At 35.7% G+C, this 25831-nt stretch overlaps 1 protein-coding gene across 5 annotated transcripts in view; it reads right to left on the bottom strand.

The window, feature by feature from the left end:
* Nucleotides 1-25831, bottom strand: part of PPFIA2 (PTPRF interacting protein alpha 2) — a 476257-nt gene that overhangs the window by 119182 nt on the left and 331244 nt on the right. For all 5 annotated transcript variants that reach the window (XM_064590837.1, XM_054506898.2, XM_054506899.2 and 2 more), the window contains one exon: nucleotides 23307-23423. In XM_064590837.1, the coding sequence (XP_064446907.1) occupies nucleotides 23307-23423 (117 nt within the window). The remainder of the gene's footprint in view (nucleotides 1-23306; nucleotides 23424-25831) is intronic.

Below are 25831 nucleotides of genomic sequence, written 5' to 3'. Positions count from 1 at the left end.
GTCATATTTATAGTATTTATGCAATTCTTGACTATTTAACCTATAAAACTGTGCTACATTTTTAATTAGTTTTCTATCTCTTTGTTTTACGCCATTGATAAAATTGTGACACAAACTCCTATTCTTCCGCAAGCCCTGTGTTTTTTTATTGTGCAATTTTGCCCAGCTCATAACTTTCAGGAATGCAAATGACACATTAGAGCAAAACTGACTGACTGCAGGAGAAAAGAGGGAGAACAGAAAGCACCAAAAAAAGCAATGAGAAAGAGAAAATAGAAAGGAAATGCAGACAAATGGCAAGGAGTGTTTAAAAAGTTCAATAACCAACACATGGAGAAACAGCCTGGAAAATCTAAATTAAAATAGCAGAAAAGATGGAGTTAGTCTTAAGATGGTATCTAAAGATGCCAGATCTACAGACCTAATACCTTGAAGATATTGCTGAACTCTTATATTGCAGACACTGAACATCTAATTATCTAGCACAACAAGTAAGAGGTGTTGCAAATACGTAGGAACATCGGAGATGCTGCTGAGATCCAGATACTCCTTCAGCGGCTCCCATTGCTGAGATGGCTGCTTGCTGAGGGATCAGAAGAACTCTTTCCAAAGTTATGCCCGCCCCCGAGGCATGCAATATCACATACAAAGTAGAGGAACTGTGAAGCTAAAGAAAAACCAACTTTCTAGACAGTTTTTATGGGCATAAATTGCAAAAACATTGATAGGGACCTTTATACAGGACACAACTATCTGTGCATTGAACTGAGAAAAGCCAGTTTATAATCCTTAGGCAGTAATTGAGACGGTTAAGCGTCTGCCTTTGGCTCAGGTCATGATCCCGGGGTCCTGGGATTGGGGTTCTGTGATCGGGGTCCTGGGATTGAGGCCCACATGGGGCTCCCTACAGGGAGCCTGCTTCTCCCTCTGCCGCTTTTTGTCTCCCTCTCAAATAAATAAATAAGATCTTTAAAAAAAAAAAAAGAAAGAAAAAAAAGGCTAGAGCCAATTGCCAGTCAATTATGTCCAAATTTGGTATTACTGAGGCATGATATGACAGGGTTGGTTTTTTTTTTTTTTCATAATAGCAAATATCTTTGAACTCTCTATACTACTCACAAGTAACGAGGCAAGAGTAAGCTTTAATAGAACTTCTAACTCCTTACATTGAGGACTTTCTCTAGTCATCTTAAAAAAGACGATTTTTAGAAACTATAAAAATCACTAGAAAACAAATTTTTGCTTTTAGAAAATATTTTATATAACTGGAAAAAAAATACACTTAGAATTCTAGAGCCCTGGAGAACTTGAGAGAAAGTGAGACTCAGGTAATCACACACAGCGGATTTGAATTAAAAGGCAGAACTTTGAATTCCCAGTTTAGTTCATCTAACCTTTACCATATTGCCTTTACTCAGAACATGTAAATCAACAGGATACACTTATACATGCTATATGGTATAGACAAGTACCAGGAATGTAGTGTGTGTGTGTGTGTGTGTGTATACGGAATATACTGTATACACACACACCACACATTCGACAAATATTTGTTCAGTCAACTGAATCATGTTAATTTTCTAATTAGAAAAATGATTATTCCAATTCTGTGCACCTGAGGTCCATTAAAATCTTGTTTAAAAATTGCATATTTTTAACAGGCTCAAGGCAAGAAAAATTTAATTAAATATAAACAGTAATCAGGCAACTAAAATAAAACACTTAAAATGTTAACCTTTTTAATTCCTTTAGCAACAGATGTATACTACAACATCTTTATACTACTTTGACTACCCATGGGAAAATTTTTGAAACCTCAGTTTTTTTCTGAAGTGTTTATAAATCGTTTATGCTTAAAGATGTGTAACATTTCACCTATTCAAACCTCCTTAAATATATTCTGTGGTGAGCTTAATATATATTTCATAATTACAGAGTAAAAGGTCATATAAAAACTATGATTAATATCTTAGAGAAATAATACAACTTTTGTTCCAAATCATTGTTATGTAGACTTATCTTTAAAATAAATTGTGGGATTTGAACTGAAGTGACAAATTATTGAATTAAAAGAAAACTCAGTGGTTATTTTAAATAGCTTTATTGAGATACAATTTGTATCCATAAAATTCATCCATTTAAAGTATAAATGTCAATAATGTTTTCTATACCTAAAGAGGTGTACTATCAACATAATCTAACTTGGAGAACATTTTCATCACCCCAAATAGAAACCCCTTACCCATTAGCAATCATTTGCAGCTGACCCCCACCTCAAGCCCTAGGTACCACTTAACTACTTTCTGCCACAATAAACCTGCCCATTTGGTACCTTTCACATAAATTGAATCAGAATAGATAGCCTTTTGTGACTGGCTTTATTCTCTGAGCATAATGTTTTTGAGACTCATTCACGCTGTAGCTATTATCAGATTTTTTTATTGCTGAATAGTGTTCCACCATGTGGATATACTACCTGTTATTTATATATTCATCTGGTAACAGACATTTAGACTGTTTTCACCTTTTGGCTACTGCGAATAATGCTGGTATGAGCATTTGGGTACAAGTCTTCGTGTGGATGTATGTTTTATATTCTCTTGGGTGGATTCCTAGGAGTAAAATAGCTGGATCATATGGTAATTCTACATTAACATTTTGAAGTACTATTTCCCAAAATTGCTGCACCACTCTACATTCCCACTCACAATGATGTGACTTCAAATTTCTCATATTCTCACCCAAACCTGTTATTGCTTTTTTAAAATTAAAAAAAAAAAATTTAAATTCAAGGCCAACATATATTAGTTTCAGATGTAGCGTTCAATAACTCATCAGTTGCGTATAACACCCAGTGCTCCTCACATCACATGACCTCCTTAATTACAGCTACTCTAGTGTGTATGTATCTTGTGGTATCTCCTTGTGATTTTGATGTGCACTTCCTAATAGCTAATGATGTGGAGCATCTTTTCATGTGCCTATTGGCTTTTACATATCTTCTTTGGGGAAATGTCTATTCAAATTCTTTACTCATTTACTAATTTAGTTATTTGTCTTTTTATTAATGAGTTATAAAAATTCCATATAAATATATATTTTGGATACAAGTCCTTTATCAGTTATATGACTTGCCAATAGTTCTTCTCAGTCTATGGATTATCTTTTCACTTTCTTGATGGTGCTGTTTGAAATGCAAATGTTTTTATTTTTAATGAAGTCAATTTATCATTTTTCCCCTTATGCCTTGCACTTTTGGTGTTGTATCAAGAAATTATTTCCTAACACAAGGTTATGAAGACTTTCAATGTCTTATTTTAAACTGTAGAAGACTATACTTAAATTATTAATTTTCAAATGCAATAAAAGCTCAAATGTTAGAATTTTAAGTGTATCTATATATTCACTTAAAAAATACGTATTGAGGGCACCTGGGTGGCTCAGTTGGTTGGGCGACTCCCTTTGGCTCAGGTCATGATCCTGGAGTCCCGGGATCAAGTCCCGCATCGGGCTCCCTGCTCGGCGGGGAGTCTGCTTCTCCCTCTGACCCTCCCCCCTCTCATGCTCTCTCTCTATCTCATTCTCTCTCAAATAAATGAGTAAAATCTTTTAAAAAAAAGAAATATTTAAATGTGCTGATACATTTCTGCATCAAGAAAAGTCTCATCATGCAGAGAAGTAACACAAATAAGCAACTATTAGGCAATGCAATGAGTTATCATAAAGTTAGGTTTTGCCTACATATTTATGATATGGGGGCAGAGAGAAGATACTATTTGTGATACTTTTTGAATTTTATCTTTATTTTCTTTCAAAGATTTTATTTATTTATTTATTTGAGAGAGAGAGAGAGAGAAAACTAGCAAGGGGGAGGGGCAGAGGGAGAAGCAGACTCCCACTGAGCAGGGAATAGGCTATAGCAAAAAGATGGGAAGTGGACAGACCAAAAAAAAGTAAAAGTCAAGGTCTTGCAATGATCTCAAAAACCCATATCAGGGACACCTGGATGGCTCCGTTGGTTAAGTGTCTGCCTTCAGCTCAGGTCATGATCCTGGGGTCCTGGGATCAAGTCCCCTATCAGGCTCCTTGCTCAGCGGGGAGCCTGCTTCTCCCTCTGCCTGCTGCTCCCCCTGCTTGTGCTCTCTCTCTCTGACAAATAAATAAAATCTTTAAAAAAAAACCCGTATCATCTCAAGAACCCACCTCATCTGCCCATCTATGCCCACTCTCATCTTTTTGCTATAGTCTATTCCATTCTAGCTATACTGGTCCTCTTGAAAATCCTAAACCCACTTGTGTCTCCCAACCTTTGATTTTTCTGTTTCCTCTACCAGATAAACATGTGGCACTTTTTTTGGGGGGGGGGGTCTTGGATCAATGTTTTCTTTGCCTAATCAATTCCCCTAGTATAAGCTTAACCCAAATACTGCATGTGACATCTAATACTGAACATTACCTTGTGACATATCTGAATTGGACCCATTTCCGTGACCTCTTTGTGTGTCAAGGAACATCTGTTATCCAATCCTCTTTGACAACTCTGAATCCTTAGAAGATGCAGTAGGCCAAGATCTATGGGCTCCTACTTCTGGTGATTGGCATTGGTATCATCTTTGCCATCCTCCATACCAATCCTCACCTGGGATTTGTAGCTGGATTTTCCTGTTCAACACATGATGTCTGGGTCATCTACTCCCACTTGAATTACTGTAACAACTTTCTAACTGGTCTCTTTGTTTCTAACCTTGTCCTCTTACTTTCCTTTTTAAAAGAGCCAAAATGATCCATGGTAATCTTGTTACATGGTAGTCAGACCAAGTCATTCCTCTGCTCAGAACACTCCAATCCTTTTCCATCCCACCCAGTACAAAAGCAAAAATATTATAACAAGCAATAACCACAGCCTCCCACTTCCTATTCTCTTGCCCTCCCCTCCAAGCCTTGCCCTCCCTGACCTCTCTCCTACTATTCTCCCACTTGCTCTCTTGCTTTAGCCACATGGGCAACCTCGCTGCTCTTCTAATAAGTCAATCACTCCTCCACATTGCAGCCTTGGCTTTAGTTTTTGCTACTGACTGAAACATTCTTCACTAGTATTCCACACGGCTAACAACCTCAACTATTTTAATGAAGCCAGCCCTGAACACTTTGTTTAAAAGGGCAAACTGTTCCTACCTCCATGTCTCCCCAAGACTCCTGATTTTTTTGTGTTTCTCTACCTTACCTTTTCTTCAATATCACCTTATGACATACTAGATGATTTGCTTAGCTATATTTATTGTTTATTATCTGCTAACCTTCTCCAACTTGCTAGATCATAAGCTTCAGCAGGGAAAGAGCCTTTATATGTTTTCTTTTTGTGTATCACAGGTACCTAGAATGATGCCTGACACATGATGGTTATGAGATAAACTTTTGTTAACTGGATAAATGTTTTGATTACTTATGTCTCTAGTGACTTAGAACAGCATCTTCTACAAAAAAATGTATTTGTTAAATGAATGAATGAGTGAATGAATGAAAGTTTCCATTAATGAGTAAGATGAGTTTTAGGAAAAACAGTAAGGGTTCAAAAATAAATAAAATATGGAGACAATATTTCCAGCCATCATTGCACAAAGTTTATGAAAAAATGTTTTCATAAAAAGTATATATAAAATAGAACTGAGTCCTTTATGCCCTATTTTAAAGCATAATATAGATGAATTATCTTTATGGTAGAAAAATCTGATGTAAACTAAGGAAACCATTATTATAAATGCACATTAAGATAAAAAAAATGGTAGAAATATACAGTCTACAAGTAAGACCAAATGAAGTGTACGAAGTCCCAGAAGTCTTACCATGTCAGAGTCCTACTGCTTCTACAGATAATCCTGAGATAAAGCCAGGAGTTTAAACATGTTCTTCCATTTTCTATCAAATAAATACTGGAAATATGGTTCTCTTTGTATTTGATAATCTTCAATAAAATGACCTCACCATTAATATTTTTTCCATCTTACTTCTAGCTTTAGTATTTATTTAAAAAATACTGTAACATGTTTTTTTTTTTAAAAAAATAGTAGTCTAGTTAAATTACCAATGTGCACATTTTTATTCTGCATTTTATGATGCTTTAACAGTTACTGCTGATTTTGAGCATATTTTAGTGGTTACACATTGCCCTTCTACTCCATCAAAGAACAGCAGTTTCTGAAACATAACAGTGAATAATTTTCACATTTCTTTTAAGTGGTAAGATAATGCTTGTTGAATGTACAGAACAGAGGGCATTTAAAGTGCTATATTAGTATAACTTAATAATTAAGTTCCCCTTGGATGGCTATTTCTTGACAAGGTATTCCAGAGGATTTAGGAGCTATGTTAATTATAAGATTTTAGAGGTAGATGGACACCACCTATGCAGAATGAATACTTGGTTGACCTCCCCCTGCCCTAAGAAGCTATTATATTTGACAGCTGAAAATTTTCCCTCAGATTCATTGAGATATATTTGATATATAACATTGTGTAAGCATAAGCATATCATGTACAACATGATAATTCGATACATGTATATATTGTGAAGTGATCACCACAATAAGGTAGTTAACACACATCCATTACCTCACATAATTACCATTTCTTTTTTGTAGTGACAACATTTAAGATCTACTCTCTTAGCAAATTTCAAATATACAATACAATATTCTTAACTATAGTCATTACGGCAGATGATAACTTAAACGTTACTATGAACATAATTCCACACTTGATTTGTACATTTTGACACCTCCTTTCCCATGTTTTTCATATCTAAACCATAAGTGCTTGATTCTCTCATAAGGAATTTCAAGTAGATCTCTTTTTCTCTTACGCATTTTACTTCTTGTGGTTTATTAATCTCTCTAGAGAAAATAAGAAAAGGTGAGGCCAAAGAGTAGAAAGTAGGAATTTATCTTACCATTAATTAAATCCAGATGTTAAAAGCACAGATACACTTAAAACTTATCAGCATTTAAGGGGTCACACCAAGCCCTTCCATTCCATTTTTAAAAACAGTTCTATGAATATTATGGTTAGAAATAAATTATTGATTGATCAAAAATTTACACTAAGATTTGCAATCATAACATAAGTAATCTAGCTTTAATAATTCTGTGGAGGATTAGAATCTACAAAATGGCAAAGTCTTATAAAATATATTTCATTCTGTGAGAAGAGAAATGTAGTACTATTGAAATATAGAACCAAAAATAAAGAAATAACACAAATCAGACAGGGAAAACATTCATAAGCATAAAAATAATAAGAAAAAAAAGAACTAGAGTTGATAGTTCATTGGAAATTTCCTATGTGAGTCAGCAATGTTAGGGTGAAAAAGGTAACAGAATAAAGACCTAATCAATCAGGGATTCCACAGACCAATAGTGAAGTCTCTTTGTGAACTCTATGAGTAAATCCTAGACCAAGCATGGATTCAGGGAGGGACTCTGGAAGACTTCAGCCAATCTGATGCCCTAGCAAATATTATTTCCTTTCATTCTAAGAGATCATTATACTCCTCATTTTACTTCAAATTCTCAAATTTGGATTTGCCTCCAAATCCTCAAATAAGACTGTATCTTCCATTAGAATAATGACAACTAATAATAATAGATACCATTTATTGGATACTTACCTACCCAAGACATATAGCTGGTAAGATTTCTGGCTCCAAGCATGGGTTTGTAATAATTACGCCAATTCACAAACATTTGTTAAGTTCTGACTATGTACTGGGCACCTTACAAGTGCATGATGTGCATAAACTCTTTAATCCCTATAGCACACTATTTTAACAGAAAAGGAAATTGAAGCAAGGAACATAGGTATTTTACCTAAGGTCACACTACTAAAAAGTAATGAGGTTCAAACAGGAACCCAAGTATTCCAGTGTCACATACCATTCTTTCTTTTGTTCATTCTCTCTCTTTCTCTCTCTCTGCTTACTTTTGTTCATTCACTGTTTCATTTATCAATTTATTCAATCTCTACTTGTATTTCATTTATCCATTCACTCAAGCACTAAAACTCTACTGTTTAGCCTCTACTGTATTGAAGACACTAGGTTGGGTGGCTCAGAATATGAAGATTCCTACCCGAAAGTAACAAAATACAGGAAAAAAGAGTAAACCAAAGCAAGCAACCAGACCATTAACAAAATTCATAAGGACCAAAAAGTATTTAAACACTGAGGAGTCCAAAGGCTTCAAGGCTATGATTTTGGACATTTTGGGCCTGCCTAGACTGTTTATGTTAATTTCCATATTGCTTTTTAGCTCTCAGAAATCAGACCCGACCTCATATTTCAAATCTTGTCCTACAAATAACCACATTTTGTCTTTGTTCTGAAATCTACAGCACGGAATTCACAGCTATTATTTCTAATTCTATATTGACTCTTTAAATCTGTTTCATCATACATAAATCATCTATTTACAAACCTTGCAAATCTAGAACCTAGAACAAAGCAGACATAATGTCTGTACTCCATATCAGTTATTCTCAACCATGACTACACATTATAATCCTTGGGAGAGTTGAATAAAAATATAAAGTGGATTCCACGCCAAATGTGATAAACATACAGCTCCTAGAAGAAAACATAGGCAATAATTTCCTTGATAATGGCTGTAGAAACATTTTTTGGGATAATGTCTCTTCAGACAAGGGAGATAAAAGCAAAATTAAACTATTGAGACTACATCAAACTAAAAGGCTTTTGTATAGTGAAGGAAACTATAAACAACCAAAAGGAAACCTATGAATGGGAGAAGATATTTGCAAATGATATATCTGATAAGGGGTTAATATCCAAAATACATAAAGAACTTATATAACTCAACACTAAGAACACAATCCAATTAAAAATTGGGCAGAGAACCTGAATAGACGTTTTTCCAAAGAAGACATACAGATGGTCACCAGACACATGGTACGATGCCCAACGTCACTAACCATCAGAGAAATGCAACTCAAAACCATAATGAGATATCACTTTACATCTGTCAGAATGGTTAAAAAAAAAACCAAAAACACAAGAAATAACAAGTGTTGGTGAGAATGTGGAAAAGAAGGAACCCTTGGGGCGCCTGGGTGGCTCAGTCGTTAAGCGTCTGCCTTCGGCTCAGGTCATGATCCCAGGGTCCTGGGATCGAGTCCCACATCAGGCTCCCTGCTCGGCGGGAAGCCTGCTTCTCCCTCTCCCACTCCCCCTTCTTGTGTTCCTGCTCTCGCTATCTCTCTCTCTGTCAAATAAATAAATAAAATCTTTAAAAAAAAAAGAAAAGAAGGAACCCTCATGCACTATTGGTGGGAACATGAATTGGTGCAGCCACTGTGGAAAACAGTAAGGAAGTTTCTCAAAAAATTAAAAATAGACTTACCATATAACCCACTAATTCTACTACTGGGTATTTACTCAAAAAAAATAAAAAATAAAAACACTAATCCAAAAAGATATATGTACCCTTTGTTTATTGTAGCATTATTTACAATAGCAAAATAGATGAATGAATAAAGAAGATGTGGTATAGGGGCACCTAGTGGCTCAGTCAGTTAAACACCTGACTCTTGATTTCTGCTCGGGTGATGATCTCAAGGTCATGAGATCAAGCCCTGTGCCAGGCTCCATGCTGGGCATGGAGCCAGCTTAGGATTCTCTCTCTCCCTATCCCTCTGACCCTCTCTACCCCCTGACCCTCCCCACCCTCCACGCTCTAAAGAAAAAAAAAAAGATGTGATACACACACACACACACAATGGGATGAATAAAGAAGATGCGATATATATATACACTAACACACACACACATATAATGGGATACAACTTAGGCATAAAAAAAGAATGTGATCTTCCCAATAGCAACAACACGGATGAACCTACAGGGTATAATGCTAAGTGAAATAAGTCAGGCAGAGAAAGACAAATACCATATGATTTCATTCATATGTGGAATTTAAGGAACAAATGAACAAAGAAAGAAAAAAAAAGACACAAAAAGCAGACTCTTTTTTTTTTTTTTTTTTTTTTTTTTTTTAAAGATTTTATTTATTTATTTGAGAGAGAGAGAATGAGAGACAGAGAGCACGAGAGGGGGAAGGGTCAGAGGGAGAAGCAGACTCCCTGCCGAGCAGGGAGCCCGATGCGGGACTCGATCCAGGGACTCCAGGATCATGACCTGAGCCGAAGGCAGTCGCTTAACCAACTGAGCCACCCAGGCGCCCCAAAAAGCAGACTCTTAAATACAGAGAACAAACTGGTGGTTGCCAGAGAGTAGGTGGGTGGCAGGGAGGGGTGAAATAGATAAAGGAGATCAAGACTGAGGAGCACTGAGTAATGTATAAAATTGTTGAGTCATTATATTATACGTCTGAAACTAATATAACACTATATATTAATTATATTTCAATAAAAAACGGTTCCCACTGTAAACCATATCCAAGAGTGGGCTCCAGATATATAATTGTTTTTAAATCTCCCTAAGTAATTATATGTTTAGTTGAGGTTAAGAACCACAGATCAGTATTATCCTGGTACTTTACTAATTACTGTATCCAATTTAGTCATCAAACCTGAAAAATTGTCTGGCATAAAGAGGGAAAGAATTTAAAGTAATAAAATAATCAAATGACTGGTGAAATGATTATAATAAAAGATATGATAATAGGTCTAAGAAATTAGTATTCTTTATCCTAGTATCAACTAATTATTTAAAATATATTTAATGTTTTAAATGGAAAGGCAACTATTTCTTATTTTTGAAAAATGGAAAGAGGGGCGCCTGGGTGGCTCAGTCCTTAAGTGTCTGCCTTCAGCTCAGGTCATGATCCCAGGGTCCTGGGATCAAGCCCCACATCGGGCTCCCTGCTGAGCGGGAAAGCCTTCTTCTCTCTCTCCCACTCCCCCTGCTTGTGTTCCCTCTCTCACTGCATCTTTCTCTGTCAAATAAATAAAATCTTAAAAAAAAAAAAAAAGAATTGAAAGATGCAAAGAAATAAACCTCTATAACAGAGTTGGCCAAATATTGCCCTACTTGGTAATTTCTAGAGCAGATGATTTCTTATAGTTACTTCCCCATTAATGACTTTATTAATCAACATTGAGATTTGCAAAGTCATTATGACACAGTAAATACCTAAAATTTTATTTGATTAAAATACCTAGCTGATGAGCCTTCACTTGTCAGTTCTTTAGTTTAATGTGATTAATCATGTTTCATTAATAAATATAAAATATATTTATTATTTTCTCAGACATTCTAGACCATTTTTAATTTCCACCAAATTTGAAAGCAAGAATATTTTAATCTGAGGAATATCTGTTACTCTGAAGTTCTAATATTCTCATAATCTTTAAACTAGAATACAATTCATTCACTCCATCTGGTGTATGTGGCTTGATAGAAATATTCTTCATTTTGTAGTGTCTTGAATCTAGATGAAACATGAGGAATTTCTATTCAATAGTCCCATGACTGATATTAATAACACTCAGAATGTAAGAAGTAGCTATTTCCCAAATTATGATATGATTCATCTATAAAATTCTTAAATGACCTAAATAGTTAGAAGATATAAGGAGATAAGTGTATAGTGTGCATTTTTTGTTTTTTGTTTTTCATTTTGCTTATAACTGAAAATCTTGAATTCTTTCTTTGTTTAGCTATAGAATAAAGAAGTAACATTGGAGAGGATCTTTTTTCTTCCAGGAAGAATCACTCAGCCCCCTCCTTTTAGATATGTAAATATAAGGCAAATAGGCACCCCTGCCCTAGAAGAAGAAAAAAATTTTTTTTCTTAAAGATTTTATTTATTTATTTGACAGAGAGAGACACAGCAAAGAGGGAACACAAGCAGGGGGAGAGGGAGAGGGAGAGGAAGAAGCAGGTTTCCCACAGAGCAGGGAGCCGGATGTGGGGCTCGATCCCAGGACCCTGGGATCATGACCTGAGCCAAAGGCAGACGCTTAATGACTGAGCCACCCAGGCGCCCCTAGAAGAAGAAAATTTAATGAAACCTTGACAAACTGTCTCTTCCAGTGTCTCTTGATATGAGAGGATAGCAGAAGGGTAATTTGCATAATTACCAGGAAACCTCAGGGGAGAAAGGACAAACAAGACTGCTTTCCTTTCAGTTTTGAAGTTCAGTGTTATTCTCAATTATCCTACAAACTAAGACAATTGACTGGATCAGAAAGGTTTCTAAGAACTCATGAGAAGAACCTACCACGTAGGAAGTGGGAGTATGCACAGGGACCCGAGTCCAATGCCCAATATCAGGCATGGTTCTAGCTCCATGTGCAGCTGAGTCTGGAAGACCTTCCTGGCTCAGTCATCTTGATAAGTTTGGGAACCTAGGTGTGAAACTAAGCCTCAAAGTGGTGTCACTTGACGAAGGAGGAATGCTCCCTGAAGGAGCACACTGCCATGGATGTCACTACTGCTGGTGGAACTTCAAACCAGGCCAATGACTTGGTATGGAATAATTTCGTTTAGCCTGTATGTCATTGGGCTATTGCAATGGTATGTGGATAGCATTTGATTTTGAGGGGCCACCTGTTTTTAAAAGTGATACTTTGGAAACTCAAAAGAGGCAGTGGCAATTAAAAAAAAATGGTTGCTCACTGTTACCTTATGACATTTTCCAGTTCTTTTTCACAAAATGTTAAAAACAAACAAACAAAAACCAAACCAAAACAAAACAAACTGGTGCTTTTGACCTGATTAAGTTTTGGCGGTTCTTGGATAATTCAGGCAGAGCAAGAATGGTCCTAAGAGAGTGCTACCAGACTTTATATAAAGTCAAGTATGCCACTTCGACCCATGATACTCTATAGTGTATTGAGGTCTTGAACATTGTATTGAACATTGAAGTCTTGGGCAATACATAAGAAGTAAAGAAATAAAACCATGCTATGTTGAAAATAGACTGTAGAGGGTGCATTGGAGAAGCAGAGAGAGTGGCCAGGAAATAATTACCATAACCCAGGAGAGAGATGGTTGATAGTGGTTCAGAGTGTAGTGATTAAATGGAGAGGTAAGAAGTGGTCAGATCCTAGATATATTTTGAAGGTAGGGCAAATCTAATTTCTTTACAATTTGATACGGGGTGTGAGACATAGGGAGGATTTAAAGATAACTTGATATTCTTCACCTTGAGCAACCATTATCTGAGATGGGGAAGATGCAGACAATTTGTTTGGGTCTAGGAGATACAAGAGGTAAGTTTTTGACATTTTAAATGTGCAATATCTTTTAGATGTACAAGTGGAGATGTTCAATAGGCTGTTGGATAAATGTGTTTGGTTGTACAGACTGAAGCAGAAGTAAAGGTTTGTAAATCATTAGCTTATGGATACTAGTTAAGACTATGAGACTGATGGCAATCATTGAGAGAAGAAATGGAAGACTGAGACCTGGGTTACTCCAACATTAAGAAGTCAGGAAGAAGGGGTGTCTGGGTGGCTAAGTCTGTTAAGCATCTGCCTTTGGCTCAGGTCATGATCCCAGGGTCCTGGGATCGAGTCCCACATCGGGCTTCCTGCTCGGTGTGGAGCCTGCTTCTCCCTCACCCTTTGCCTGCCACTCCCCCTGCTTGTGCTCTCTCTGTCAAATAAATAAATACATAAAATCTTTAAAAAAAAGAAGTCAGGAAGAAGAATATGGTCCAAGAAAGGAAGGAGACTGAGATAGAGCCACTGGTGAAGTAAGAGAAAAACAGAGTGTGGTTTCTTATAATGTAAGTAAATTAAAAAAGGGGGTGGGAATCAAGGAGGAAAGAGTGATCTACTAAGGCATTAACTACAACAAAGGTTGAGAATTGGCCATTGTATTTACCAATATAAAATTTACCAATATAAAATTACCAAGTGATGATGGTAACAGGAGGGTTTCTGTGGAGTGGTGGGACAAAGACCTTATTGGAATAGATTTATAAAAACTGCAAAGAAAGCAACTGGGGAAAGTGAGTAGACAACCTCTTTGAAGAGCTTTGTGGCAAAAGGGAGCCAAAAATAGAGCAATAGCTGATGGTAGAAGTAAGGTCAAGAGAGAATTTTTTTTCTTTTAGTTGGAAGAATTTTGTATGTTATAGGAATGGGATAAAGAAAAAAAAATGGTGACAAGGACAGCACAATAAGAATGGCTGGGGGAGTATCACTGACTAGATGATTGCTGGAGACATCAACACAGGAGACAACAAAGTTGTCTTTGTCTAAGGTTTACTTTTGAATTTTTTTTAAAAGATTTTATTTATTTATTTGACAGAGAGAGACACAGTGAGAGAGGGAAGACAAGCAGGGGGAGTGGGAGGAGGGGAAGCAGGCTTCCTGCTGAGCAGGGAGTCGGATGCGGGGCTCGATCCCAGGACCCTGGGATCATGACCTGAGCCGAAGGCAGACGCTTAACGACCAAGCCACCCAGGCGCCCCTAGTTTTGAATTTTTTAAAGACTTATGCTCAGTCTAATAAGCCCTTTCATCCTCTTAGACACATGGACAATTTAAGACTTTGCTTAAAGCAAATACTCTTATATTTTGAAATCCATGAAATCAGGTAGTTGATATGCTGCCTTTCTTCACCCATGTTCACTATTAATATTTGTATACTTATACTATATGTCGGCTCCTCCTGTTTACAAGTTGTGGGACTTTGAGTCAGTAACCTTTGCTCTACAAACCTCACAGGGTTATTACAGGGATCAAATAAAACAACTGTGTAAAAGCACTTTGGGAAAGCTGTAAAGGGCTTCATACCAGTTATTTATCTTGTTCATAATGGTGTGTAGCCTTTGTTAATAAGATCTCCACACAGGCTTGAAGAAGGATTTGCCTATCTTTAAAAGGCCAGAGCCAGCATTAAGGAATATTCTTCAGAATACTCATCCTGGCATATGGAATTTCCCTGCAGATAAAGGGGATTTCCGGTCATACAAGTTTAGGAAAAGCTGAATACTGCTCCTCTTGGAGCTTGACAATATTAAGAAAAAAATCTAGGGGCACCTGTGTGGCTCAGTCGTTAAGCGTCTGCCTTCGGCTCAGGTCATGATTCCAGGGTCCTGGGATCGAGCCCCGCATCAGGCTCCCTGCTCCACGGGAAGCCTGCTTCTCCCTCTCCCACTCCCCCTGCTTGTGTTCCCTCTCTGGCTGTCTTTCTCTCTGTCAAATAAATAAAAGCTTAAAAAAAAAAAGAAAAAAATCTAATGAATACTACAGTTAAGCTGTTAGTTCAAAAATGTATAGCACAACATTTCCTAATATTCTTGTCGTAGGAATTCTCTTTCTGGGGGAGTGGATTCTGTAAAACACACATTAAATTCCTGGCAAACTAGTGCTTCATGAGAAATGATAAGATGGATAAACTCTACAAAAGTGAAAAATAAAAGTAGGTCAATTGCAGAGCAACTAAATAATAGCCTTAAAAATTTTCCTGGATTCACTCAGCAGATCAGACGAAACAATACACAGGGAAGGAAAAGTATTTGTTCTTTTCTACATCACTTTAAGGGAGCAAATACTTGGTATAAAATAAACACTCAAATTATGCCAATAGGATGGAGATAAATGAACACACTTTCTCTCAAATTCTGTGAATCAGTCTTTTAAAGTCTGAAGATATCCTACTTCAGCAAAGGTGTGTTCTTTCTTCTGCCCTCATATCTGATCTGGGCTGATAATATAAATGATACTGAATCTGCTCTCAAAGACAGGCAAGTCAATTCCCCTTTCTCTTCCCATCTAGTAAGGCCATAGTTAAAGCATAAAAACCCAGGCACTGCATTCAGAGAGACATTTATTTTGAGGTTAATGAGTTCCCACACAACATTAGAAGATTTTTATTCCTCATTTTCACCACTGCATATAGAAGATGCCTGACTTTTGGTCACAAGCTTTTTCTTCAACTCAGCTCCTATAAAACTGATATGGTATAACTTCATGTGCATATGAATGAAGCATGGGGCATCCTAAACTTGCCTCTTCTGGGCCCTTTCAAAGACAGTCATAGACCTCTAAGCCACTCCAGCCATATGTGTCAAGGGCTATACTTGGACCTTCTCTTTCCTGAGAGGCATGCCTCCCCTAAGATGGCGAATTCATAAATCCCATCCCTTTGCTTGGTTTCATTGCTTGAAAATTCAAATGAAGAATAAAAGAGAAGTATACACAGTTCCTATGAGGAATTAGATTACAATATACGGGATCAATGCACAGAAGAAAATATTCTGTTAGGGCTATTCAGATGTAAACAAATCCAAATGATAATTATCTTTGATACAGAGAAGAAATCGGGCCTTAATCAATAATGCATAAAATAAGCCACCATTGACAAAGACTAAATTTCTGGAATAACAGTTGCTGGCAGTAGTTGACATGTAGTGAGGAAGGCATATAAAAATGGCCAAAATGCAGTGAATACACTGAAGACATCCCCATGGGTAACTACGTTCAACCAGAACTTAGCAGAGGACTCTAAAAGAATGGCATTTGTGCCAAATAATGTTTATTAGTATTTTTAAATAGATATATGATATATTCTTAAGCCAAACACTTAAGTAGAGCTATCAGCTTTGTGTGAGATTATGCAGAATATTATGACATTTCAAATTAGACCATAATAGTGTGATGAAATAAAATCCTTTTGTCATCATTGAGGATCATTTTGCTCATATATTAACTTTTCCTAAGTGCCCATATTTGTCATTGGTGTTTCATTTAAAATACAGCATTGTATTGCTAGAAATCCATAAAACCCTTAATTTTGGTAAAAGCACATGCCATATTTCATTTTTTATAACATTTCAGCTCAATGTCCTTCATGACCAAAGTTCTACAAAGCAAACATTACACACTTAGTTCCTAGATTTTCTGAACTGAGGATTATTCTTGCCACTGATTCTTCATTTTGTTTTGTGAATTTTTTGGCCATAATTTTTCTGCCTATCTGAACTAAGGAACTGAAAAAATGTGAATAAAAACCCATTTCTGATTTTGTATTTATTCAGCTTTTACATTTACATATTACTGTTGCTTAAGTTGTTATGTTACATTTTAATTTAAGAACAGTCATGAACTAATGTCAGATTCTAAGAGAAGAGAATAACAAGAACAACAGTTTTGAAAAGTGAACAAGTAGCTTTGTTCATTCAGAGCACCTAGGTTCAAAGTGAGGATGACAAGCGAAGGAAGCTTGAGGGGGGAGCAGAGAGCCACCAGCCTAGAAAGGGCCTCACATGTCAAAAGGTGCCTCACACCTTTTGTATGGTCACTGACAAATCAGCCAACTCCTTCACCCTTAGTTCTGTGAAGAACTAAAGTAATGTTTCAGTCACTGATGAATAAGAAATATCAAAATGTACTGCACATGGTAAAACATAACTATTGCTTTGTGAGACTTCTGTTTCAGCTTTACACATACATGCAAACAGATGTAATACATATATTGCTGAGTAAAAGGTTGAAATTAAATTGTATTTCTTACAGTGGGTAGCAGACAGGTAGGTACCCAGTATCTGGGGGGGGGGGTTGTCCAGGCCAAAACAATGAAGAGAGGTCCATATACCATAAATCTAAATATTTAATGATTATAAATCAAGCCAGCAAACTGTCAAGTAAAAATATAACCTATTACATCCCTTGAAAAGATACCTTCACATTGACTTTTAGACCAGATTCTAAATAATAATTCTCAGTCTCCTTGAAGTTCTACGGCAGGACTTAGCCAGCTATGGCCCCTGGACTGTAGTCTGCTCCCCTTCTCTTCCTAGTCTCAGCTCCTTCCAGAATACTGAACTGGTTTTGCCTGAATAGATACCTCAGCCAGCACTTTCAAACTTTGTGGAACCCCAGCAAACAGACATCCCTTGGCCACACTCCTTCAGTCTAGGAATGGGTGCATTAGAGTGCAGATAGACTACAGACATTGCTCCTGGGAAGAAGTCAATAAAGGCCCTGGAGGCAGGTGAAGGTCTGTCTGATCAGAGTGTCTGGGCTTCCAGGTACCCGGCATAGGGTCAAGAAGGAGTGGTGGTGTGGCTCACAGGTGTGCAGTTTCCCCTGGTCTCCTGAACTTCTCATCCAGTAGAAGGGCAAGAGGGCCACAGCAAGGCCCACCAAATCACAGCCCTCTCTTGCCTAGGTTTAAGAGCCATACTTGCCGTGATCAAAAATTTGGAATGCCATGGGTTAGAGGATCAGTTCAGAGTAAAAAAAAAACACAAAACAAAACAGTAATAACTGGGAGAAGTTGTGGGAAAAAAAAAATTAAAAGCACACTCTTGAAGAGAATGAAATAATCAATTCTAAAAAACAAATGACTATATATAATAATAAAAGAAGAAAAGATCAGAAAAACTAAGATTGGCTTAGAATGAATTTTTTAAAAAATCAACAGTAACACCTATAGAAATCATCCAGGCATGTGAGAAGGGATATGAGGGCATAATATTGTCTGGAGGTGAGAAGACCAGGGTTGTGGTCCTGCTCTGGACAAATAAGTCATTTAATTGTTCTAAGTCTCAATTTCATTATCAGTAAAATTAAGAAAAGAAACATCTCTATCAACTTCAGAAGTCTGATGTGTGAAAAAATGACGGATATAAAATTGCAGTGCAAATGATTTTTTTTAAAAGATATCTAATCAAGATGCTCCCAAGTTAACACACTTCTATATCTTCCCATTGCTTTGAGAATAAAATTAGACTCCTTACCACAGCCTACGAGAACTTACATGATCTGATCCTGTTCACTGCTCCATCCTGTCTCCTGCTGCCCTCTCCCCTGACCACTAGGCTTCAGTGACCCTGTCATCCTTCCTTCCCAAGAAGGTGCCAGAGAAGCTCTTTCCCACCCTTGGTGCATTTGCACTTAGTGTTTCCTTTGCCTCAAAAATTCTTAAGTTCTTCCATGTGGTTGAATCCGTGTCCTCTTTCAGGTTTCAGTCCAAACCCCACCTCCTAAAAAAGCCCTTCCTTGCCATGTCTATTTAACATACTTCACACCTGCCCCTTGATCACATTCACTCCCTCTTATATGCACTTATTGCCTGTGCCTTCATCTGCCTTGTTCACTACTACCTCCCAACCACCTAGACCAGGACCTATATCCTGGCACCTTCAATAAGGTTGCCACTAAATATTTATTGAAAAATGCATAACCATGAATACATAGTACTAATAAATATAACCATCACTATTTATTGCTTGTAATCAAGTTTTGTTATTTATAGTCAGTGTCTCTACTCTTTACAACAAAGCTGTAAGTTGGGTATGACTATTTACTGGTAACTGATACTCAGATCAATGTTAAAGTGTAAGGTCACCCAGCTAGTAACTGGCAGAGATAGAATTTGAATCCAGGTGTCCTGACATCAAACAAATCACTATTCCATGCTGCCTCTCTGACACCTCCCATCACAATTAATTGATCTCTCCTTTAAACTCCAATATCATTTTTGACACTACTTATTTATCATGTTTTACAATATTAATTGAGGCATGCTGGTTTTTCACTCTAGTTTCTCAGCAAATTTATTACAGAGACAATGTCTTCTGAATCTCCACCTGTGTCTAACATCCCACTTGTCCACATCACTTAGCAAATATTTGCAGCTGCAAAAAATAATTGGAAGTACAGAATATATGAGTCAGGAGCATTATTATTTCCTTTACAAGAGCAGTGTGTTTATTGCAAAAATTTCATAAATTAATTCACCTCTTGAAATTAATAGAAAGAAAGGTATTGAGCCCAGTTCTGAACTTTTAATGAGGTGAAATTTAGTGTCCTGAAAATTTTTATTATCTGATGAGTATTTATGTTCTTCTAGAACAACTGATTAAATTTATGTCCCACAGAAACATTTAAACTAGTTTCAGTTAAGCTTACTTTTTCTTTTAATTTTTTGTTTTTAAAAGGTTGATAATAATTACACAGCTTTTCTATGAGTAATAAGGCCCGTTTCAGAGTGTGCTTTTTTGAGACTATTTTTATCAACTATTTTGTCAACAGAATTCTCAAGCCACCAACATAAAACATCTGTTGGCTAATAACCCACCCTGACTATGTAATTTAAGTAGCTTTACTACTCTAAGCAAAGGGTAATCCTTGTGACTAGGATTTACAAGTCACTTTCTGGCAGTTCCATAGTATCTAACAATAGTTTTGTGTATTTCTCTCCAACCACCACTTTGCAATTTATGCATTAATACTACAGTCATACTTCACTGATAATCTTCATTGCATAGACACACCCAAATATAATATTTCTTTTTGTTGGGATATCCTTTTAAACAATTCTCAATAAAAAATTAAGTGGTAGGATTTAAATTATAATCCTATAACATTTGTTATTCAATGGTATTGAAATACTTTAAATAATCATGCAACACAGAATAATTTTGAAAGGTAAAGATGCTTTATAATATGTATGTGTGTAAGATAGGAGTATTTATATAAGGATGATAAATATAATGATTAGGATATCATTTCATATTCTATCCATAAATGTCAGCAGTTAGAATATTGTGGGGATCTGATATACAGCATGGTGACTATTATCAGCAGTATTGTATTATATACTTGAAAGTTGCCGAGTGTGAATCTAAAATATTCTTAGCACATGTGCACACATACACACAAAAGGTAATTAGGTGAAGTAATCAATGTGTTAATTAACCTTACTGGGGTAATTTCTTCACAATATAGACATATGCTAAATCATCATGTGGTATACCTTAAACTTAACAATGTTATATGTCAATTATATCTCAATAAAACTGGAAAAAAAGAAATGGCAGGCAAAGAAGTGTGACATGAATGAATAAATAAATACATGAAAATAAAACTGATGGTAGCCAGAGGTAAGGGGATTGGGAAATGGATGAAATAGATGAAGAAGATTAAGAGGTACAATCTTCCAGTTATAAAATCAATAAGATGCGGAGATGTGATATACAACATAGGGAATATAGTCAGTAGTATTGTATAAATTTTGTATGGAGACAGATGGTCACTATACTTATCATGGCGATCATTTTGTAAGGTATAGAAATATCATCAAATCACTGTGTTGTACACCTGAAACTAATGTAACATTGTATATCAATTATACCTCAGTAAAGAAAAAACAAAAAACCCCTCAAACTTTCAAAATACTTTCCTGACTGACATCTCAGGAGTAATACAAATTGAAACAGGTCACTTATTTTAAATTAGAAAAAAATACATATGCATGATATATATTTTAGGTTTACACTCAGAGGATAGGGGCATGCTATTTTAAACAATACTAGTGTATCATTATTCCAAAGCATTTGGAAATCACTCTTCTTACAATTCTGGGAAATTGGAAAAAAAAGAATACCAATAATTACAATGTTTAAAAATCTTTAGTTACATCTATAAGGAAGAGTAAGTTAGCAATGGCACGGAATTTCTCTTCTATACTGGCTGAAATGCCTTCTCCAAGAACTAAAAGGCAAAGAAAGTTAGAGACAAGTACTTTACATCACCAACTACTCAGAATCCTTAGAATCTGTGGAGTCCAATAGAGACAAACATCTATTATACGTAGGTCCTCATCCTGATACTAGAATCAGTTTCTGAAAGTTAATCTGACATGAATTGTCTTATATTCTAGAATGCCTGGACATTTAGGGGTTATATGTTAAAAGAAACAACATTTGAAAAAAAAAATATGTGCGTGAGTACTCTCTTCTCTCTTGAAATTACTAGACGAACACTTCAAATATCAAATGGTTTGTTAGGGAATCGACAAGATCTCAAGTTCTTTCTGCCTTTCAAATACATATTTCTTTAATTCTTATCTGAATTAGCATAAATACAGCATTGTTAAAAAAACACAATATTTTGTAAACTTCTAAGACAAAGACTTCATGACCACAAAGTCCATTATTATACCCAAACAAGTCTGATTCTATAATTCTCTGAGAAAAGGTATAGCACTGTATTACTGATGACATAATTAAAATGAAACAGTAATAGAAAATTACATATTAGTTTCCTAAACTGAGTTTTGAGTGCAAACAGCTTATTCTAAAGAGCTCAGTGGTTTGTTTACTGAATTAATGTCACTTTACTTATCTGAAGGGATGAGAAATAATTTTATTCAAATTTGAAATACAGCTCATGAAAACTAGCTGTCAGACTGTAGTTTATTTTTAATACTCAGCTTGAGATTTCTATAAAATATATGGATAAAGGCTAAAACAGTGAAACCTTAAATTAAGAGCTATTTGCCTCTCAGCTACCAGAATTGATGACAATCTCAGGAAATTAGTCTGGTTGACTTGGCCTCCTTTGCTTTCATACTTGAAGGAGGAAACATAAGAAGCCCCTCCAGTTGTTTCAACTGGAAAAGTAAGGAAGTGTTCAGTTTATTTTCAGGTAAGAAGTCTGGTGCTATTGCTTCATGGTCCAGTCACTTGCTTCTTGATCTCTATGTTCTAAAACCTCTTGACATTGACAATGACACCAATTTAGCTACCTAATTCATGCAGTCTTGATGCTTAAAGAGTTCAACCATCTGAAGATGTAACTGGTCATGGCAAATATCTCCGCAGATTGTCTAAGCCTCGTGCACAAGGTATGCAAAGTCTATGTCATCTTTATCTGATTCCAGACCTACCAGCAACTGACCTTCCTTTTGTGCTGGAAACAAATGGTTTAGCCCAGAAAAGGGCCGAACAGACTGCTGGTATTCTTAGCCTGGGTAGAAGACCCAACCAAAGGAAAATCATTCCCTTCTAAAAACCAGTAAAAGTCTCAAGACTTCAGATATCCTTTTATGAAATTTCTCATTAACAGGAGTACTGTTAGGACCTTCTTAAACACATGGAAAATAGCAAACCAAACAGGAGATTACCAAAAAATTTTTGCAGTGATAAGCCACAGATGAGTTGCCAATTGTACATAATACCATTTATAAATAAAAATTATTGTTATTATACTTAAAAAGTCCTGGATATATACTATAGGTATACCTATCTGTGCAAATATATTTATTCAATTAGATATATAATTGAATTATTTCAGAGGATCAAGTTAACAGCAAGTATTGAGAAATTCAAATATATATCTATGCATACACACATACATATTATTTTTAAGAAAATCAAATTAAAAGCAATAAATGAAAAGTCATCATGAACTTTTGACCAACAAATCAAAAATAATAAGGAATGTTTATCACATGGACTTCATATTTCATATTTTGTCAAATGATATAGCAAATGAATATTTCCATGTAGGGCCATGTCGTATGTGTCATACCTTTTCATGGACTTTCTGACCAGGTTCCATCCCTTCAAGATGTTCTGATTCTGTGGACCCCTCACTTGATGCCATTTTTCTTTGTATATGAACATTTTGTTCACGTAAGGCAACAATCTGCAAAATAAAAGCACTATGCCTTAAAAATCTAAACTAGAGAGTAAAGTATAGAAAAATTGAATTTACTCAAATGTGGTTAAGAACTAATAAATACAAACAAATAATCAGAAAATAAACATTAATATAACTCATGTTATTACTTAAAAATATTTTTAACATTTAGGTTAGCATTTTGAATAATAATTACATGAATATGAAATTTACTGAAGAAAATATTCTCTAGTTAAAAATGTATCTATATAGTTGGAAATGTGTCTAAATTAATGCCATAATCCATGTGTTATTAATTCAGAAATTACTTTTAAAATTAATTTATGAAATGTGATAAAATTCATAGGGGTCTATATTTTTAAAGTATAACAGAAAGATAAATGAAAGCATTGCAGGCTGAAGGCTAGTTATGAGCACATTCATTCACCCTAAGAGGTAGGATACCTGTAATTTTAAAATAAGCAAATAACATAAACTAGAATTAATTTTGTGGCACTATCATGAGTACTTAGAATGAAATTAGTTTCATTATCATTATTTTTTTTCATTACCATTATTTTAGTGACCATTATCTTAGTGCTGCTAGTTCAACTATAGTTAATTTGCAGAAGACTTCTCAAAAAGTAATTAATTCTTGAAAATTTTCAGCTCAACTTTACAGACATAATATTTTCAACAAGAAAGATTCTCAGATAGTTGTAGTTTCAGTAATCTTAGTAATAAACAGAGGAAAAAATAGCATTCTAACATTTTTAAATGGTGTCTTAAAATATAGTTGCTATTTACACATATTTTTTTAAAGTATTTTACATTAATACCATAACTTATTTATTTCCTGGCAAATCTTATTATATTTATCAACTCAGATATTGAGTTAGTATCGGTTCTTGGGGAAATCAATGCCCCTAGTATTTAATACACAATAAATAGTCAATCACATATGAGACCAGTAGGTCACATAGACCAATAATCACCAGATAAACATAAAATGTCAAGAAGTTGGGTGGTTGTCCCCATCCCTGCCACTGCTTCAATGCCCAGATGCACAATGCTGTGTTCATGAGATCAGGTATCTTGTATATAACCTCCAGCATTTGGACGTACAGCATATCCTTTTGTAAGGGCCTATCACCAAATAATGAAGAACAACTCTGTAAATGCTCTTCTTTTTGAACTTCAATCAGCAAACAACTGGTTCCCTTGCTCTCAGTCTTGCCCATCTACAAGCTATCATCCACAAAGAAGCCAGATTCACCTTTGAAACTTAATAATAATAATAATAATAATATATATATTATTTATATATATATAAATAATAATAATAATAATAATAATAATAAAAAATAATAAAAAGTCAAAACACCAAATTCATATGGAAAACACTGTATGCAAATATAATTGTGCTGCTATGTTAAAAAAATGACAAACTTCAAGTGTTTTACAAAGTATACACATGACAGTTCTAAGAAAGACATTACAACCAACATACAAATTCTATCTTTTTTGTTGTTGTTTTTAATTAAGCCCCAAAATTAGGTTTTTGAAACAGAATAGATGTAGCATCCTCTATATTCCTTATCACTGTTAAATGATTTTATTCTGTTCTATTTTTGCCCAATAACAAATTATCCTGAGGAGTTATGAAAGCAAAGCTTCAGCATATGTTTTAATTCTAGGCGTTAATAATCTCGATTCTTTCTTTCACAGGGGAAAACGTGAGAGGTTCTCTCCTGAGAATGCAATGTTGGGGGTTGGGCCTCTTTAATGTGTTCAAAGGGCAGAGAAGTTCACCTAGAAATCACAGGGTCTCTAGGTAGCAGAGGCCTCTTTAGGAAATTCTCCCAACTGGCTTAAGAAGCAAATGCAGGAGATGGCTGAGAGCTAGCTGGTAAGCACAAGCAGAATGAAAAGAAGCTGATGGACCCCAAACATTCTTTGGGCTCTCACTGGCAGGGAATGCTGTTGAAGGGAGGGGACAGTGACTTGTCTAGTATACCAAAGTAGTCCTGGATCCCTCATTGCTAAAGAGCATGACCTACTACAAATGAGATGGCATGGCAGGTAGGAGGAATCACTTCTGGGTAGTCTCTGTGGCTTACCCAGTTGTTACATAACTCCGAGAAAGTACTGGAGACTCACCATGTGCCAAGCACTGTGCTAAACTGTTTTAATCTACAAATAGTTTTTATGATCCACACTTAACAAGTGATTAAACGGAGATAAACAGAGTGTGATGAGAACTAAGTAGGAATCAAATAAAAGTTAACTCCTATCTTGATACTTTCTACTTTCTGTCAAATTCCCTCACATGGCTTAAGTCAGGGGAAGTTCATAGTGGATGGGGATGGGGACAAAGCATTTCCTTTCCAAGTATTTCTACCTTCCCACCCTGGAATCCTTTGTATATCATTAAG

The sequence above is a fragment of the Mirounga angustirostris genome, unplaced genomic scaffold, assembly GCF_029215605.1.
Source record: "Mirounga angustirostris isolate CCGP_5_RB_7025 unplaced genomic scaffold, mMirAng1.0.hap1 SCAF_5, whole genome shotgun sequence".
In the NCBI taxonomy this organism is placed as follows: Eukaryota; Metazoa; Chordata; class Mammalia; order Carnivora; family Phocidae; genus Mirounga; species Mirounga angustirostris.
The sequence above is the reverse complement of the archived record's forward strand: the minus strand, read 5'-3'. Positions and strand labels throughout refer to the sequence as shown.